Genomic DNA, 18,265 nt, shown 5'->3' on the forward strand with positions numbered 1-18,265 from the left:
TACGCACACACAGTGGACCCCACCCCCGCACACAGTGACCCCCCCCGCCCCCCCCACACACAGTGACCCCCTCCCCCAACACTGTGTACACACACACACACACACAGTGACCGTCCCCACACACACACACATACTGTGACCCCCCGCGCACACATGTGCACACCATGACCCTCGCGCACACACGCACCCACCGTGACCCCCGCACACACGCACGCATGCACCGTGGCCCCCCCCACACACGCACACACCCACCGTGACCCTCGCGCACACCCTCTGTGACCTCTGCACACACGCGCGCACGCCCGTGACCCCCCACACACGCCCACCGTGACCCCCACACAAACACATGCGCATGCCCACCATGACCCCCCACACACACGCACCCACCGTGACCCCCTCACACACACACACACACACACGCCCAGTGACCCCCCCCCCCCCCACACACACACACAGTGGCACCCCCCCCTCACCTCCCCGCTGTGGCCTGGAGCAAATTGAAGTAATGGCCGCTTGGCATGAAGAAATTTGATTTGATTTGATTTATTATTATCACATGTATTAACCTACAGCGAAAAATATTGTTTCTTGCACGCTAAACAGGCAAAACACACCCTTCATAGAGAAGGAAACGAGAGAGTGCAGAATGTCGCGTTACAGTCAAAGAACAAAGAACAGTACAGCACAGGAAACAGGCCCTTCGGCCCTCCAAGCCTGTGCCGCTCCTTGGTCCAACTAGACCAATCGTTTGTATCCCTCCATTCCCAGGCTGCTCATGTGTAAAGGGTGTCATAGGGTGTAAAGAAAGATCATCTTAATGCAAGGCAAGTCCATTCAAAAGTCTGAGAGCAGCAGGGAAGAAGCTGTTCTGGAGTCAGTTGGTACGTGACCTCAGACTTTTATATCTTTTTCCCGTCAGCCTGTCACTGGGAAAATCTAAAAAGATTGTAGTGGCTGAATCCCACAACATGGTGGGTCAGATTCAAATGCTTCAGGGGGCCGCATCGAGCCCGTGGGCTGGAGCTTGGACAAGCCTGTTGCGAGACATTTGGTGAATGTTTTTCAATGCCCGCTGGACTTGGACAAATTCTAAGAGGGCTGGAAAGTAACAAACATAGCTCCCATTCTTAAATGAAAATGGGCACCACATGTATGATATAAAGGCATGTTATTTCTGTCTTTCTCTTCAGTAACTCATGAAAACCCAAGCACCATATTGCTATCATCACTCTTCAGCATTAAATATTTATGCACAAGTGATAAAAAAAATTCTCCAATTTCTGCACGCATTTGTTTCTTAATATGCCGATGTAAAATGGCCATGCTACAGGATCTCAAACAGCAGCACTGGAGTTGACCTCTGCGACTTTCACTTCAAATGACTTATTCCCAAAGTGGGTGTTTCTTAAAGTTGTGAAATTGGAAGATGAAAATTTGGAACTAAACTTGAAATAAGTTATTTTGTGGACAGCCTTACAGCTTCTCACCAGCATTTCTCTTGTGTAAAATTTCATTATGTCATACCATCGAGTTTTAGTCATCCACACTGAACAATACAGACAAGAAAAACGCCTGAAAATATTATATTCACAACGAAACAAAACACATAAAGATCTAATCCACATCCAACTATGTACAGCTCAGTGAGCTAAACCGCCAATAAAGTGAAAATGTTGCCTGCATTTCAGACTCCCGTAACAAAACCAAAGGTATGCAAGAAATCTAAACCACGTGCAATATTTCATTGCCATGTCTTGCTTGAAAACCATGGTACTTTAAGATTTATGAAGGCCACGCTCAGATAATGTATTATTGCAATATGAAAAAATAATTCATTCCTTGGAAGCAACTCCCTAGCATGCAAATTTATAGCCCAAGACTGATCACCCATCAATAAATGGACTATTTTGGTACTAGCAATAAGATGTAGGCACAGATGAGGTAGATAGTCAACATCTTTTCCCAAAGGTAGGGGAGTCTAAAACTGGAGGGCGTAGGTTTAAGTTGAGAGGGGAGAGATACAAAAGAGTCCAGAGGGGCAATTTTTTTCACTCGGAGGGTGCTGAGTGTCTCGAACGTGATGCCGGAGGTAATGGCAGAGCCGGATACAATTTTGTCTTTTAAAAAGCATTGAGACAATTTCAGGGGTAAGATGGATATAGAGGGATATGGGCCAAACGTGGGCAGTTGGGGCTAGCTTAGTGGAAGAAACTGGGCAGCATGGACAAATTGGGCCAAAGGGCCTGTTTCCATGCTGTAAACCTCTATGACTCTATGGCAATGTGGTGTCACAGTCAATCCAGATTCTGCACTGTTGGTCAAACTTTTGCATTACAATTAGTTTTGACATTCCTGGGATAAATGAGCAACACAAGACTGAAGCAACTGTAGCAGACAACAAGAGAGGACCAATGGGCTGATGGTCCAAGTGCAGGTCAGTGGGACTAGGCAAAAAATGGTTCGGCACAGACAAGAAGGGCCAAAAGGCCTGTTTCTGAGCTGTAATTTTCTATTGTTCTATGGTGTCTATGGCCAAATATGCCAATATTCACCATTTTGACTCACACTTGAGCAAAGACATGAGGGTTGCAGAGCCACATGAAGTCAAATGCACGTTGTTGACTTTAGAAAAGCAGCAATAAGGGAATCACCTGGAGAAACGTTAAATGAAGTCCACTTGCTGCAACGTGTGCACCATATATCATAATTTATCAATGCATTATCCAAATATTGCAGCTTATATCACATTTAAGGACCTCTGCTTTAAGTTAATGTCCCACTGGAAGAATTGTTCATGGGTTTTAGTTTTAATATCATTATCCCCTCACCAAAACCACATATATCCATACATTTCATTCTATTGGTTCAGCACTAGTCAGGTGCTACCACAGAAAGCTTACTTCTTTTAGTAGCCAGATTAAGACATTTAACACAAATTTTGCAGCATAAAAAGGGACTTTTCTATCAAGTTAGACACATCATTTACACACAATAAGACCAGAGACTGAGACAATAAAACCCTGAGAGATTACTGTAACAACTTTGATGGTCACTGCCAGCTATCAGATCTGCATATTTTTGTATCTGTTACAACAACTGATTAACCCGGCACCTAATGGAATAAAGGTCTGCTGCTTCAGCATGAACTGTTGAAACCTGCCCAAAAAATAGACACGGTACATTTAAATACGCTCACTAGTCTTGGAGTTCAATGCATAATCTCGTACTGAATTGGACTCTACTTATAATAGTTAAAGGACAAGTACACAGGCGTACATTAGCAGTGGTGGAGTGAGCGGTAGGTAGTCAGTTGGCATCTCTGTGAACATAAGCTTACCTCTCTCCGCCTTGACGCCCAGCAGCTTTGTTTAATCTTCCACACCACAGCAGCGACCAACAGTAACGACAGAAAACAACTGTAAAATAATGTTTGAAAAATGAACAGTCAACTTTGAGAAATACGTACTCAAGACACTTGCAGGCAGTTTAATGTACTGAACTGGACATTGGCAGAAAAGAAAATGAAATATCAGCTGAATGATGAATATATGAAATAGGAGTAGGCCACTCAGCCTCTTGAGCCTGCTCTGGCATTCAATAAGATCATGGCTGACCTGACTGTAACTTCAACCCACATTCCTGCCTCCCCCTACCCCCACCCCCTGATTGATCTAAAAACAATACAACTCTGTCTTAAAAATATCCAAAGATTCTGCTTCCACCTCCTTCTGAGGAAAAGAGTTCCAAAGATGCAGAACCCTCAGCAAAAATTTCTCCTCTACTTTGGCCTAAATGAGCAACTCCATATTTTGTTCTACATTCTCCCACAAGAGGAAATGTCCTCTCCACACCTACCCTGTCAAACAGTAAGGAAAAAGAATGAAAAGTCTGAGGACACGTACCAACCGACTCAAAAACAGCTTCTTCCCTGCTGCCATCAGACTTTTGAATGGACCTACTTTGTATTAAGTTGATCTTTCTCTACACCCTACTATGACTGTAACACTACATTCTGCACTCTCTCCTTTCCTTCTCTCAGTACGGTATGCTTTGTCTGCATAGCATGCAAGAAACAATACTTTTCACTGTATACTAATACATGTGACAATAATAAATCAAATTAAATGGTTGTGAACATAGCCCAGTCCATCACGCAAACCTCCCATCCACGGACTCTGTCTACACTTCCCGCTGCCTCAGAAAAGTAGCCAGCATAGTCAAGGACCCCATGCACCACAATAATCAAGGACCCCAATCCCTCCATATCAGGAATCAACTTACTGAACCTTTTCTGAACTGTCTCCCATTAAATAATATCTTTCTTTAAATAAGGGGACCAAAACTACCCGAAGTACTCCAGATGACCAGTACCTTGTACAGTTGCAGCATTTATCTTTTTCCTGATGGGGTGTGTGGGGCTGCTTTTCCGAGACAGTGGGAAGTGTAGACAGAGTCAATGGAGCCCATTGTTCAGCTACCATTTTTTCTGTCAATCTTTGATTCCAATTTATTTGTCCCCGATCTGTTCCTACCTCACTGAAGTTGACTTTCACTGTTAATTATTGTTACTCTAGATTTTTCTTAGTCCTTTTCCATAGGCAACATAAACCTTATGAGATAAGATAAGATCATCCTATTTCCAATTTGTCATACAACGTTGTTTTAGTGTGTAGAGAGATACAGATAAGCGCAGATTGATATAATTGAATATTTTAGGAGAAAAGCAAAGCCCTAAACTGCACTCACTAAAACGTCATCCTCAGAAAATAATTGTAGAACTGTGGAAATGCAAAGAGAGAAAGATTTGCATTCATACAACACCTTGTCACAATTCAATGTCCTGAAGCACTTCCAATGTGATAGTCATTCTCTGAAAAGCAAGATGTCATCAAGCAATAAGCTGTTCTTGGCTAAAACTAGTAAATTTGGGTCCGTTTGTGAGAATACATAATCAGCCCGGATTACCAGACACTGGCCCAACCTAAGTAGATTGCAAAATCATTATGATCTGCTGCTATAACACTATAACGTAGTGTAGAAAACCCAGCAGAAAGTGCTGGGCGTTAAGGTTATTACACCGCCAATTGTTTCCCTTGTGACATTCATCACCAAGGAGGCCATGTGTAACAACGTTGGGGAAGATGACCACCTCAAGTTTCCTTTCAAGTCACACAAGGGGAGGTGATGGCCTCGTGGTATTATCACCGGATTATTAATCCAGAAATTCAGCTAATGTTCTGGGGACCTGAGTTCAAATCCCGCCATGACAAATGGTGGAATTTGAATTCAATTTTTAAAAATCTGGAATTAAGAATCTACTGACGACCATGAAACATTGTCGATTGTTGAAAAAAAACCTGGTTCACTAATGTCCTTTAGGGATGGAAATCTGCCATCCTTACCTGGTCTGGCCTACAGGTGTTTCCAGAGCCACAGCAATGTGGTTGACTCTCAATTGTCCTCCAAGGGCAACTAGGGATGGGCAATAAATGCTGACCAACCAGCGATGCCCATGTCCCATGAATGAACAAAAAAAAAACACACCACCCTCACTTAAACATCTGTCAGTCTTATTTCATCTTGCGATTGCCACCCATCATTATGGGAAGGCCCTCACTAGGAATGTGCAATAAAATTAGCTGCGCCAGCAATATCTACTCCCATAAAACAATATAGTGCATTATTCCTGATCCAGAGATCCAAAGTATGGAGGGCATGTCCATAAAAATACTCCCAGTTCTACAATGTAACTCATGAGCTGATGCATTCCAACCAATAATGCTTATACTCTGGTTTAAATACCTCTAAGGTTGTCATCTTGCACTGATGACTTGTAAGCAAAGCAGTCGCCTGCCTCACAATGTTCAACTGAGATAAAATGAGGTACAGTTATTTCCTTACGTCTCTTTAAAAGCTGTGGTTCCCCAAGGACCAAGAGATTACTTTGTCTTCTGACAGGAAAGGCAGATGTGCAGAAGATAGATGCGAGCTTATTTTGCATCTACTGTTTAGTTTCTGCTGGGGTATCTATGTTTGATCAAAAACAGATTACCCAGAGATGCAGCAACGAGACGCAGAAGGGATTTGTAAGAATAATGTACCATTAGAATGGCGACAGAGTTCTCAAACCTGATCAAACCCGACCAAAGAAATTCCAGGTCTACATCAGTGAAAGCGATCTGAACATTGAGCCCTTGGAGTGGGGTGACAAGATACAAGACAACATTTGCTCAAGACTCCTTTGATCATCTTGAGATGTCAATTGTGCATCACAAGATATTGCTTGAGATGTTTCTCTTTTTATTCTGTGTTTTCACTCTCGGGGGAAAGAAAATCTCTAACTGTTACCTGACAAACCACAGGTTGAAGTGGGTATAGACAGCTTTAAATGAAAACACTGTTCTTTCAAATGCCACACAGACTCACGTAAATGAAGGCTGTTTGTCAGAGCTGACATCAAGCCAGTTCAGTAAGCCCCATTTCTCTCCTGCACCTACTGAAAAATGACAGCTCTATTAAAAGGAAGAATTCTTTTGATGTACCTGTCATAAAGCCTGCACCTGGGAGAACAGAAACCTCAATTTCAGAGGTACTTCTTTCCACTTCTGATACCTAGTATATTTCATTAGATTTACTTGTAAACAGCACCTCCATGTGGGCGTTACCAGGGCTGAATTATTAAAGCAACCAGATTATAATTTACCAATACAACTACATTTATTAGTCCAAACTCCTTTCTCTTCATCCTGAATTTAAATACCCCATATATTGTTGGGAGAGAGGGGAGAATGTAAAAATCAGGATCTGTTGCTTGCTCCTGCTCATTTTTCTGAGCCTTTGAATATAGCCATACTTCCTTCAGATTTTCTATCCCCAGCAGATTTCAAACCTCAAGCCAATTTTTGTGTACGATCTCAACATTAGAAATTGCACAAAGGTATATAGAATTCTGACCTCTGCTTAAAAGTAAGCACTCAACTGGAATCACTTAAATATAACAAGATTTGTGTCAGCTTTCCTTCCTGGCTGGATCTTTGCCTTTCAGCAAACATTCTCAATTTTATTCTCACTTTATCATAAAATATTTACACATAATTGCACTGAAACATAATTCTGCACTATGCAAAAACAAACTATTTGTCACACTGACGCAAAGCATGGAAAGTTTGTTCTAAGTTACTGTTTATGTGCGCTATTTCAGAATTGCAGAAGTTTCCAAATCCGTCTTTAGAATCCACTGACGAACACACAGTACATTGTACTTGTGTCTGTCATGTGTTTAACCTTTCAGTATCAGCCAGTCCGCCTTGTTACAGCTTCACCCAAGCATTATTTTCTCAACTATTGATCGAAGCAATTTTCAAAGATGGTGATGAAAATCCAAGTTCTAAATATTCACTGCAACTGCACAAATACTTCTCTCAAACTCTTCAAATGATCTTCACCTCTGTCGATGCTCAACTCAAAGAACGCAACTGGAGTTGAACTTCTGACATCTTCATCTTATGAAGATGTTCCTTCCAGCATCCTCCCGACATTACGACAGCAGCATCTTAAAGACTTCTGAGCCATTATCTTCACACATCATTCTGCTTCACAATCTCCAAATGACATACCACCTTGAACAATCTTCAGTACATTAGCTAGCCTTTTTTTTTTACACACATCACCTCGCGATTACTGCAATCTGTCTACCCACTCATTTTACTATAGCTCAAGACCCAGGAATGGCGATAGTCATCCCAAAATTTGTCAAAGTAGATTCTCACTATTATTTTCACATAATTGCATTTAAAACATAACTCTGCACTATGCAAAAACAACTTGTCACTGACGCGAAGCATAGAAAGCTTGTTCTAAGTTACTGTTACTGGCATTGTTAATATACAATTTAGGAAGAGTATGCCATTTGGCCCCTTGAGTCTTCTCCACCATTCAATGAGATAAATCATGGCTGATCTGATTGTGGCCACAACTCCATATTCCCACCTACCCCCTTTACCCTTTGATGCCCTTGTTAGTCGAGGATCTACCTCTGACTTACAAATATTCAATGGCCCTGCCTCTACAATCGCTGGGAAAGAATTCTAAAGATTCAAGAAAAAAAATAGCATCTTCATCTTAAGTGGGAATCCTCTTACTTTTAAACTGTGCCCCCATCTTATAGTGTCTCCCATAAGGGGAAGCATCTTACCTGTACCCACCCCTTCAATCCCTTCAGTATCTGTTTCAATAAGATCACCTCGAATTTTTCTTAACACCAATGGATACAGGCCCAGCCTGTCTGACCTTTCCTCCTAAGATAACACCCCGGTATCAGTCAAGTCAACTTTGAGCTGCTTCTAATGCATTTATATCCTTTCTTAAATAAGGAGGCCAAAGCATAGAAGTACTCCAGGTGTGGTCTCACCAATTCCCTGTCCAACTGCAGCAAAACATCTCTACTTTTACATTCTAGACCCCTTGCATTAAATGACAGCATTGCATTTGCCTTCCTAATCATTTGCTTTACCCGCCGACTAACGTTTTGTGATTGTTATGTCATGACACTGAGAAGAGTTCTGCAATCTTTCTCCATTTAAACAATGCATTGCCTTTTGATTTTTTACACCAAAGTGATCAAGTTCACATTTTCCCCACATTACTAAAACATTGTTTTAGTGTGTAGAGAGAAACAGATAAGCGCGGATTGATATAATTGAATATTTCAAGAGAAAAGCAAAGCCCTAAGCTGCACTCACTAAAACAACGTCATCCTCAGAAAACAATTGTAGAAATGAAGAGAGAGGAAGATTTGCATTCATACAACACCTTGTCACAATTCAATGTTCTGATGCACTTCCAATGTGATAGTCATTTTCTGAAAAGCAAGATCTCATCAAGCAATAAGCTGTTGTTGGATAAAACTAATAAATTTGGGTCTGTTTGTGGGAATACATAATCAGCCCGGATTACCGGACACTGGCCCAACCTGAGTAGATTGCAAAATCATTACGATCTACTGCTATAAATACTACACTGTAGTGTAGAAAACCCAGCAGAAAGTACAGGGGGAAATACAGCAAGCTACAGAAAATTGTTTAGGTTATTACACTGTCAATTGTCTCCCTTGTGACATTCATCATCAAGAAGGCCATGTGTAACAAGGTTGGGGAAGACGACCACCTCAAGTTTCCTTTCAAGTCACACACCATCCTCACTTAAATATCTGTCAATCTCCTTTCATCTTGCGATTGCCACCCATCATTATGGGAAGACCTTCACCAGGAATGAGCAATAAAAATAGCTGTGCCAGCAATATCTGCTCAGATAAAACAGTATAGTGCATTACTGCTGATCCAGAGATCCAAAGTATGGAAGGCATGTCCATAAAAATACTCCCAATTCTACAATCGTTCCAGCTGCATCACTCTCAAACTATTTATATTACTTTGCAGACTCCTTATGTCCTCTTCACAACTTACATTCCTATCTCTGTCTCATCAGCAAATTTAGCAATCATAAATTTAATCCTTTCATCCAAGTCATTGATAGAAATTCTAAGTAGTTGAGGCCCCAGGCACTGATCCCTGTGGCACACCACACTCTTGTCAACCTGAAAATGTCAAAATTTCACTTTCACAAACCCATGTTGATTCTGCTTAATTGCATTTAGATTTTCTAAATATCCCGCTATAAACTCCTTAATAATAGATTCCAACAATTTCCCCATGATAGATGTTAAGTTAACAGACCTGTGGTTCCTTGCTTTCTACCTCCCTCCTTTCTCAAATAAAGGAGTCACATTTGCTATGTTCCAATCTCAGAACCATGTTAAGTCCTGAGCATCCAAGTTTTTGTGCCTTCCACGTTACTGTCAGTGCATGTCATTCAGCAAGGAGCACATTCAGCACAAACCACATTCAAGTTGAAAAACAGTTTCTACTCGTTTGCATAAAGCTCAATTTGTGGATAACATTTATTGGGATTTAACTGTGATTTATCCATGAGTAAGACTGTAATGCCAAGAACAACTCTTTGTATGTCTCCATTAAAGTTCAACTGCACCAAACCCAGCGAAGAAGAAACATTGACACAAATAGAATATCACATCAGTGCTTTGTGAATTGGACCCTCAGGATTCACAGGGCGAATGTGAACCAGAGGCGCTTAAATACGTCTATCACACAATACAGTATTTCACCAAAGATATTGAATTCTAGGTGGCGCTGAGCACAGAAGGCACAAGGAGAGTTAGTGCACTCAATTTAAGATGCGGCTACTATTATAGAAACTAACAATGTGGAATGTTGACACATCTCCATTGGCATAGGGCTGATCAATGTGTTTTGAAATGGAACACTGACCGACTCGATAATTTCACTGCATAATTGATACCACTTTGGCAACTCCAGGTTATCAGCTGAACTTTTACACTGCTCTCAAAAGGAGAAATACTACAGCAATAATCACAAAATTCTGCAAACGTGCACATTTTGAATAAGCTGAGTGCAAATGAGACTGCGGATTTTAAAAATCTGCAATGCATCTTATATGGATCAGATCTACATTGATGACTAACCTGAAAAATGTGACGAAGAACTGCACAAGGTCCATGAAGTTGCTGTGCTGAGAAAAGGCAATCTACAGAGAAAAGGGGATACACACAAAGTTTAAAATAAAGCCAGCAAAGAGAATGAATACATTATGACCATAAAGATATTACTTAACTCAATTTTGCAATTAATTGAATTCAGTGTACTCTCTCTGACTAAGAACAGACTCCAGGATTACAATAATCAGGACCCTACGTAACATTCAGATAATTTCACTGATCTCATTCCCAGCAGTGAACCGGGTTAGAGACAGACTTGGGTTGGAGATATGACTGCAACATTTTCCTTTTTAACATGGCTTCTGGTGGGTGGTGAACAGGTCATTGGGTCATAGAGGTTTACGGCATGGAAACAGGCCCTTATGTCGGTGAAAATGTGCTATTAGCTGGAAAGGTTGATTGCAATAATAAATACTTTAATGATTTCTGAAGCTATATTACTGCTATTAACTTGCACTTGTCCAGAGTCGAGCAAATGAAAAAGAATCAGGGTTAAAAAGGACCTGGAATACGCTAAATTAATCTCTTCTACAACTGTCAATCATGAGGGTCAGGCTTGGCCACCCTTGACCAGTTCAATTGAGAGTTCAGTCGCATTCAAAAGGATGTGCACTGTATTTTCAAAATGCAATCTGGTCCACAGTAAGGATCACTACCCCTCAGGCAGAAGTCTTCCTTTTAAATGAATAACAATTTTTATTTAGCAAATTCTTTTCTTCTATAAAATGGATCACTGTTTGCCTGTGGTCATCCACTGACCTTTTCAAATACTTACACAACATTTTTGTTAATGTCATAAATCATGTAACATGGTGAGATAGTGATAATGTTAATCTCCTGCCTTTCTGAAGTAGTTCTCATTGAACTATACAAATTTATACAGAGGAGGCCATTCCGCCCCATTGTGGTTTATTAGCTCGCCCATGAGAGCGACTCTATTCCTATTTTCCTCTCTAAAATATCTCTCCTTTTGATCAAACAAGTGGAACTGTTCAATATTCAAGTAGGACTACGACATAAAATGTTATGTGCATGATCAGATGCAACAATCATGACAGAATTAAAATCTAATCATTCTGGAACTACTGTCTGACTGGAATACACTTACATAGAACAGCAGCAGACAGTCAAGAGTTCAATGCAAGTTGGGTGCATAATGTTGCAAATTTCCAATTACAATAATTCAAATAAACAGAGGAGTGCAGCACAATAATTTAATACAGTGGAAAATGGTTAAGCGTGACATTTAACTGAGTAAAATGCTTCAGTACTTTAAAACAAACCTACCAACAAACAGTATAAATGTACTGCAGGCCTTACCTCTTCAACATCCATAACATTACTTCACAGTGAAAAGATTTTAAGCATTGTCCTGTCACTAAAAAGTGCAGCCCACGAATTGCTTTACAACTTTTCTCAAAAAAAACAGCCTCCCGATTATCGAACAACTCACACAAAGGGCAGCAACAAGGCACACAATTCAGTAGAATATGAACATGAAGATAATGACAGTGACACACATTGTAACTTGGATCCAAGCACTGCACTGGAGGCCCAAATGAAGTTCTAAAACGCTGTTGAGAGATAAGTGAAAAGCAGTGATAAGACCGGCTGGAAAATTATCAGGATAAAACTCTCAAAGCTAACTGCGAGACAGAATAACAAAAATTTCATTTGTTCATTTCAGGAAATTCAACGCCTTTCTATGAACCTCCTGTTTCCTTTCCTGATAAACCTTGTACTACAGCACAAACTTAACCCTTTCATAAGAGGATAAGAAAGAGCACAAACAGGTTCAGACGGAAGCAGCCTATTTTAGTTCCAGAATAACAACTCTTTAATCTATCAAGCTCCGACTTCAAGTGCATGCAGGTGGATCAGACAATTTAATTCATTCCACATGATTAAAAAGGATGAAAGCATTGGATACAGTAAAGACTACAGGCCCTATCAACATCTCAGCAGTAGTACTAAAGACTTGTGCTCCAGAATTAGCCACTTCCTCAGCTGAACTATTCCAGTACAGCTATATTAACACTTACCAGCCAATCACCACCCCAGCAGTCTACTCTCGATCAAGTGATGGAAGTCAATAGCGCTATCAAGTGGCACCTACTCACCAACAACCTGCTCTCTGATGCTCAGTTTACCATCTGCCATGACCACTCCACTGGGCCAGACCTTGGGCCAGACCTGAACAAACAAGATTAATTCCAGAAGGGATGCCAGTGACTGCCCTTCATATCAGGTGGGAGGAACCGGTAGCAGAGCTAAACTTCACACACTCCAGCAGAAAGTGCTGGAGCCAATCCATCGCTTTGCAGCAGCCCAAAAGTCTCACACTCAAAACCACCCCTCAGTTACTCCCAACCATGCCGCCATTCACCTGCCTGCCGTAGCTAGGGCAGCCCTGGACAAATACACCAAAAGAAACATCCAGGGTGAACTAAGACAACACCATCAGCAACAGAGAAGACATCAGACCTGCCCCTTTTGAGGTTGCAGAGCTAAAGGAGGTCCTACAGGGCTTGAAGTGTGGCAAGGCAGCAGGATATGACTACATCGCACCATAGTTTATGAAACACATGGGACTCAAAGCTCTTGCCTGCCTGACCCGGTTCTATACAATAGTCATAAATTCCAACACCATTCAAAAGTACTGGTGGACAGCAAAAGTCATTGCCGTACCAACATCCAATAAAAAACCCATATTTGCAGCTAGCTGCCACTCAATCTTTCTCCTGTTGTTCAGATCTGGGCTGATAAGTGACAACTAATACTCATGCTACACAAATGCCAGGCCACGACTATCTCCGAGAGAGATACTAACCATCTCCCCTTGATGTTTAACAGCATTACCATTGCTGAATGCTATACCATCAATGTCCTGGAGTTATGAATGACCAGAAATTTAACTGCAACCGCCAGAGCAGATTAGGAAGGAAGGAAATGGGCAAAAAATGCTGGTCTAGCCAGCAAAGCCCACATCCCATAAATGAATTAAAAAACAAATCTAACCTCCTGACTCTTCAAAGCCCACATATCAACTACAAGGTACAATTGAGGAATGTGGTAAAATATCCTCCATATACCTGGATTACTGCTGCTCCAACAACTCTGGGCAACAGCCAAGACAAAGTAATAATTTGATTGGCACCCCATCCACCATCTTAAACATTCACTCCCTTCAATCTTGGTGCACAGTAAGAACAAGTGTGTACTATCTACAAGATCCACTGCGGCAACTCATCAAGGCTACATTGACAGATACCAATTGACTGCTCAGGTGGGCAGTAAAGTGGCAAAGGAATTCAATCAAGTGTGAGGTGATGCATCTGGGCAGATCAAACAAGGCAAAGGAATGCACAATAAATGGGAGGATACTGAGAGATATAGTGGAAGTGCGGAACCTTGGAGTGAATGGTCACATGTCCCTGAAGATAGCAGGAGAGGTTGGTAAGTGGTTAAGAATCCTTATATTTATTAGCTGAGGAATGGAAAATAAGAGAAAAGAGGTTATGACGGAACTACATAACACATTAGTTAAGCCACACCTTGAGTACTATGTGCAGTTTTGGTCACCCCATAAGAGAAAGGAAGTAATTACATTACGGAGGGTGCAGGGGAGGTTTTCAAGGGTGCTCCCAGGACTGGAAAATTGTGGCTATGTGGAAAGAGTGGGGTAGTTCTCCTTGAAACAGAAGAAGCTGAAGCGAGATTTGATTGAGATGTACAAAATTATGAGGGGCCTGTGTAAAGAGGATGGGAGAGATCTATTTACTTTAGCAGAGAGGTCAATGACTAGGAAGTATAGATTTAAAGTTATTGGCAGAAAGATTAGCAGGGAGATGAGGTAAACAAAGATCCACCTAAAGGGTTGTGGGCCTCTGGGACTCACTGCCTGAAAGAGCAGTCGAGGCAGAAACACTCAACGTATTTAAAAAATGTCCAGACATACACCTGAAGTGGCGTAACCTGCAGGGCGGGCTCCAGTGGAAATACTGGAAAGTGGGATTAGGCCGTGTGGCTCAATTTTTGGTTGGCGCAGACACCATAGGGCAAGGGGACACTTTCTGTGAGGTAAATGTTCTATGATTCCATGGCAGCACGTTCCAAATCCACAACCTCCACCACCTAGAAGGACAAGGGCAGCAGACACATGGGATCATGACCATCACCTGGAGGCTCCGCTCCAATTCACACATGATTTGAAAATATATTACCATTCCTTCACTGCCGCTGGGTCAAAATCCTCAAGCTTCCTTCCTAATAGCACTAAGTACCTATAGCACATGGGCTGCAGCGGTTAAAGACAGCACACCACCATCTTCACAAGGATAATTAGGGATGGGCAATACCTGCTGGCCAGGCCAGCGATGACACCCACATCAAATAATCAATAAAAGAAAGTCTATACCTCAGTTCCATTTCACCAGCTTAGTTCCATACCCTATGGTAGAATTAATCAAAATTTAATAATTTCCATCATGAAAATTTCAATTGGTCCAGTATCGAGGGACTTAAAGCAAGTTAGCTCCGGTTTCCACAACTCTGGGTGAAAACACGCTTCCTGGTTTTCTCCTGAATAGTGCAGCACCTGAGAGGACACCCAAGGTCTTTGCCAGAAACACAGAAATAATTTAATAAAGGATAACAGCATGTTAAGATGCACACAGCTGTAAAAACAATGATGGGAATGGGGTAAGATGCACACAAGAGCCCGTGGTTATAGAAAGCCTGTGAGATCTTTTCACGTAGCCTTTCAGTGAGGGTCATCGTTGTCACCTTTTAATTCATTTTACTGGATGTGAACATCACTGGCTAGATCAGCATTTATTGCCCACCAGAAGGTGGTGGTAACCTGCCTTACTGAACAGCTGTACTCCCAGAGGTGTACGTACACCAACAGTGCTGTTAGGGTGGGGATTCCAGTATTTTGACCCAACGGCGATATATTTCCGAGTCAGAATGGTGAGTGACTTGGACAGGAACCTCCAGGTGGTGATGTTCTCAGCTATCTACTGTTCTTGCCCTTCTAGATGATCGTGGTCAAGGGTTTGGAAGCTGCTGCCTAAGGAAGCTTGGTGAGATCCTACAGTGCATCTTGTACTTAGTACACACGGCTGCCCACACTGTTCATCGGTGGTGGAGAGATTGAATGTTTGTGGAAGGGGTAACAATCAAGTGGCTGCTTTGTCCTGGATGGTGTCGAGCTTGCATTGTTCGACCTGCGCTCACCCAGTGTTGTGGCTTCACCATTTTTAGGTATGCCTGCTGTTGCTCCTAGCATGGTCTCCAACACTTCTCATTGAACCAGGGATTATTCCCTGGCTTGGTGGTAATAGTAGAGTGGGGGTATGCCAGGCCATGAGGTTGCAGTTTGTAGTGGAGGATAGTTCTGCTGCTGTTGGCCCACAGCGGCTCATGGATGCCCAGTCTTGAGTTGCTAGATCATCCAGAATTCAATCCCATTTAGCACAATGGTAGTGTCATACAACACTATGGAGGGTATCCTCAATGTGAACATAAGAACATAAGAACATAAGAAATAGGAGCAGGAGTAGCCCATCTAGCCCCTCGAGCCTGCCCCGCCATTCAATAAGATCATGGCTGATCTGACGTGGATCAGTACCACTTACCCGCCTGATCCCCATAACCCTTAATTCCCTTACCGCTCAGGAATCCATCCATCCGCGCTTTAAACATATTCAGCGAGGTAGCCTCCACCACCTCAGTGGGCAGAGAATTCCAGAGATTCACCACCCTCTGGGAGAAGAAGTTCCTCCTCAACTCTGTCTTAAACCGACCCCCCTTTATTTTGAGGCTGTGTCCTCTAGTTTTAACTTCCTTACTAAGTGGAAAGAATCTCTCCGCCTCCACCCTATCCAGCCCCCGCATTATCTTATAAGTCTCCATAAGATCCCCCCTCATCCTTCTAAACTCCAACGAGTACAAACCCAATCTCCTCAGCATCTCCTCATAATCCAAACCCCTCATCTCCGGTATCAACCTGGTGAACCTTCTCTGCACTCCCTCCAATGCCAATATATCCTTCCTCATATAAGGGGACCAATACTGCACACAGTATTCCAGCTGCGGCCTCACCAATGCCCTGTACAGGTGCATCAAGACATCCCTGCTTTTATATTCTCTCCCCCTCGCAATATAGGCCAACATCCCATTTGCCTTCTTGATCACCTGTTGTACCTGCAGACTGGGCTTTTGCGTCTCATGCACAAGGACCCCCAGGTCCCTTTGCACGGTAGCATGTTTTAATTTGTTTCCATTGAGATAGTAATCCCATTTGTTATTATTTCCTCCAAAGTGTATAACCTCGCATTTCTCAACGTTATACTCCATTTGCCATATCCTCGCCCACTCACTCAGCCTGTCCAAATCTCTCTGCAGATCTTCTCCGTCCTCCACACGATTCACTTTTCCACTTATCTTTGTGTCGTCTGCAAACTTCGTTACCCTACACTCCGTCCCCTCCTCCAGATCATCTATATAAATGGCAAACAGTTGCGGCCCGAGTACCGATCCCTGCGGCACGCCACTAGTTACCTTCCTCCAACCAGAAAAACACCCATTTATTCCGACTCTTTGCTTCCTGTCGGATAGCCAGTCCCCAATCCACTTTAACACACTACCCCCAACTCCGTGTGCCCTAATCTTCTTCAGCAGCCTTTTATGGGGCACCTTATCAAACGCCTTTTGGAAATCCAAAAACACCGCATCCACCGGTTCTCCTCCATCAACCGCCCTCGTCACATCTTCATAAAAATCCAACATGTTCGTCAAGCACGACTTTCCCCTCATGAATCCATGCTGCGTCTGATTGATCGAACCATTTCTATCCAGATGCCCTGCTATCTCCTCTTTAATAATGGATTCCAGCATTTTCCCTACTACAGACGTTAAGCTGACCGGCCTATAGTTACCCGCCTTTTGTCTCCTTCCTTTTTTAAACAGCGGCGTAACATTAGCCGTTTTCCAATCAACCGGCACTACCCCAGAATGCAACGAGTTTTGATAAATAATCACTAACGCATCCACTATTACCTCTGACATTTCTTTCAATACCCTGGGATGCATTCCATCCGGACCCGGGGACTTGTCCACCTTCAGTCCCATTAGTCTACCCAGCACTGCCTCTCTGGTAACATTAATTGTATTAAGTATTTCTCCTGCTGCCAACCCTCTATCGTTAATATTTGGCAAACTATTTGTGTCCTCCACCGTGAAGACCGACACAAAAAACTTATTTAAAGACTCAGCCATATCCTCATTTCCCACTATTATCTCCCCCCTCTCGTCCTCCAAGGGTCCAACATTCACTCTAGCCACTCTATTCCTTTTTATATATTTATAAAAACTTTTACTATCATTTTTTATATTAATTGCTAGCCTAGCTTCATAGTTTATCCTTCCTTTCTTTATCGCTTTCTTAGTCTCTCTTTGTTGTTTCTTAAATTTTTCCCAATCACTTGTTTCTCCACTATTTTTGGCCACTCTGTACGCAGCTGTTTTTATTTTAATACTCTCCTTTATTTCCTTCGTTATCCACGGCTGGTTCTCCCTTTTCTTACAATCCTTGTTTTTTGCTGGAATATATTTTTGCTGAGAACTGAAAAGGATCTCCTTAAAAATCCTCCACTGTTCCTCAGCTAT

General features: G+C 42.2%; 1 protein-coding gene across 1 annotated transcript in view; it reads right to left on the reverse strand.

Moving 5' to 3' along the window:
* The window catches only part of atrn (attractin), a 394,947-nt gene that overhangs the window by 124,023 nt on the left and 252,659 nt on the right, over nucleotides 1-18,265 (reverse strand). The window contains 2 exon segments of the mRNA XM_078199200.1: nucleotides 3,338-3,416; nucleotides 10,562-10,623. Of these exon segments, the coding sequence (XP_078055326.1) occupies nucleotides 3,338-3,416; nucleotides 10,562-10,623 (141 nt within the window).

The sequence above is a fragment of the Mustelus asterias genome, chromosome 1, assembly GCF_964213995.1.
Source record: "Mustelus asterias chromosome 1, sMusAst1.hap1.1, whole genome shotgun sequence".
NCBI lineage: Eukaryota > Metazoa > Chordata > Chondrichthyes > Carcharhiniformes > Triakidae > Mustelus > Mustelus asterias.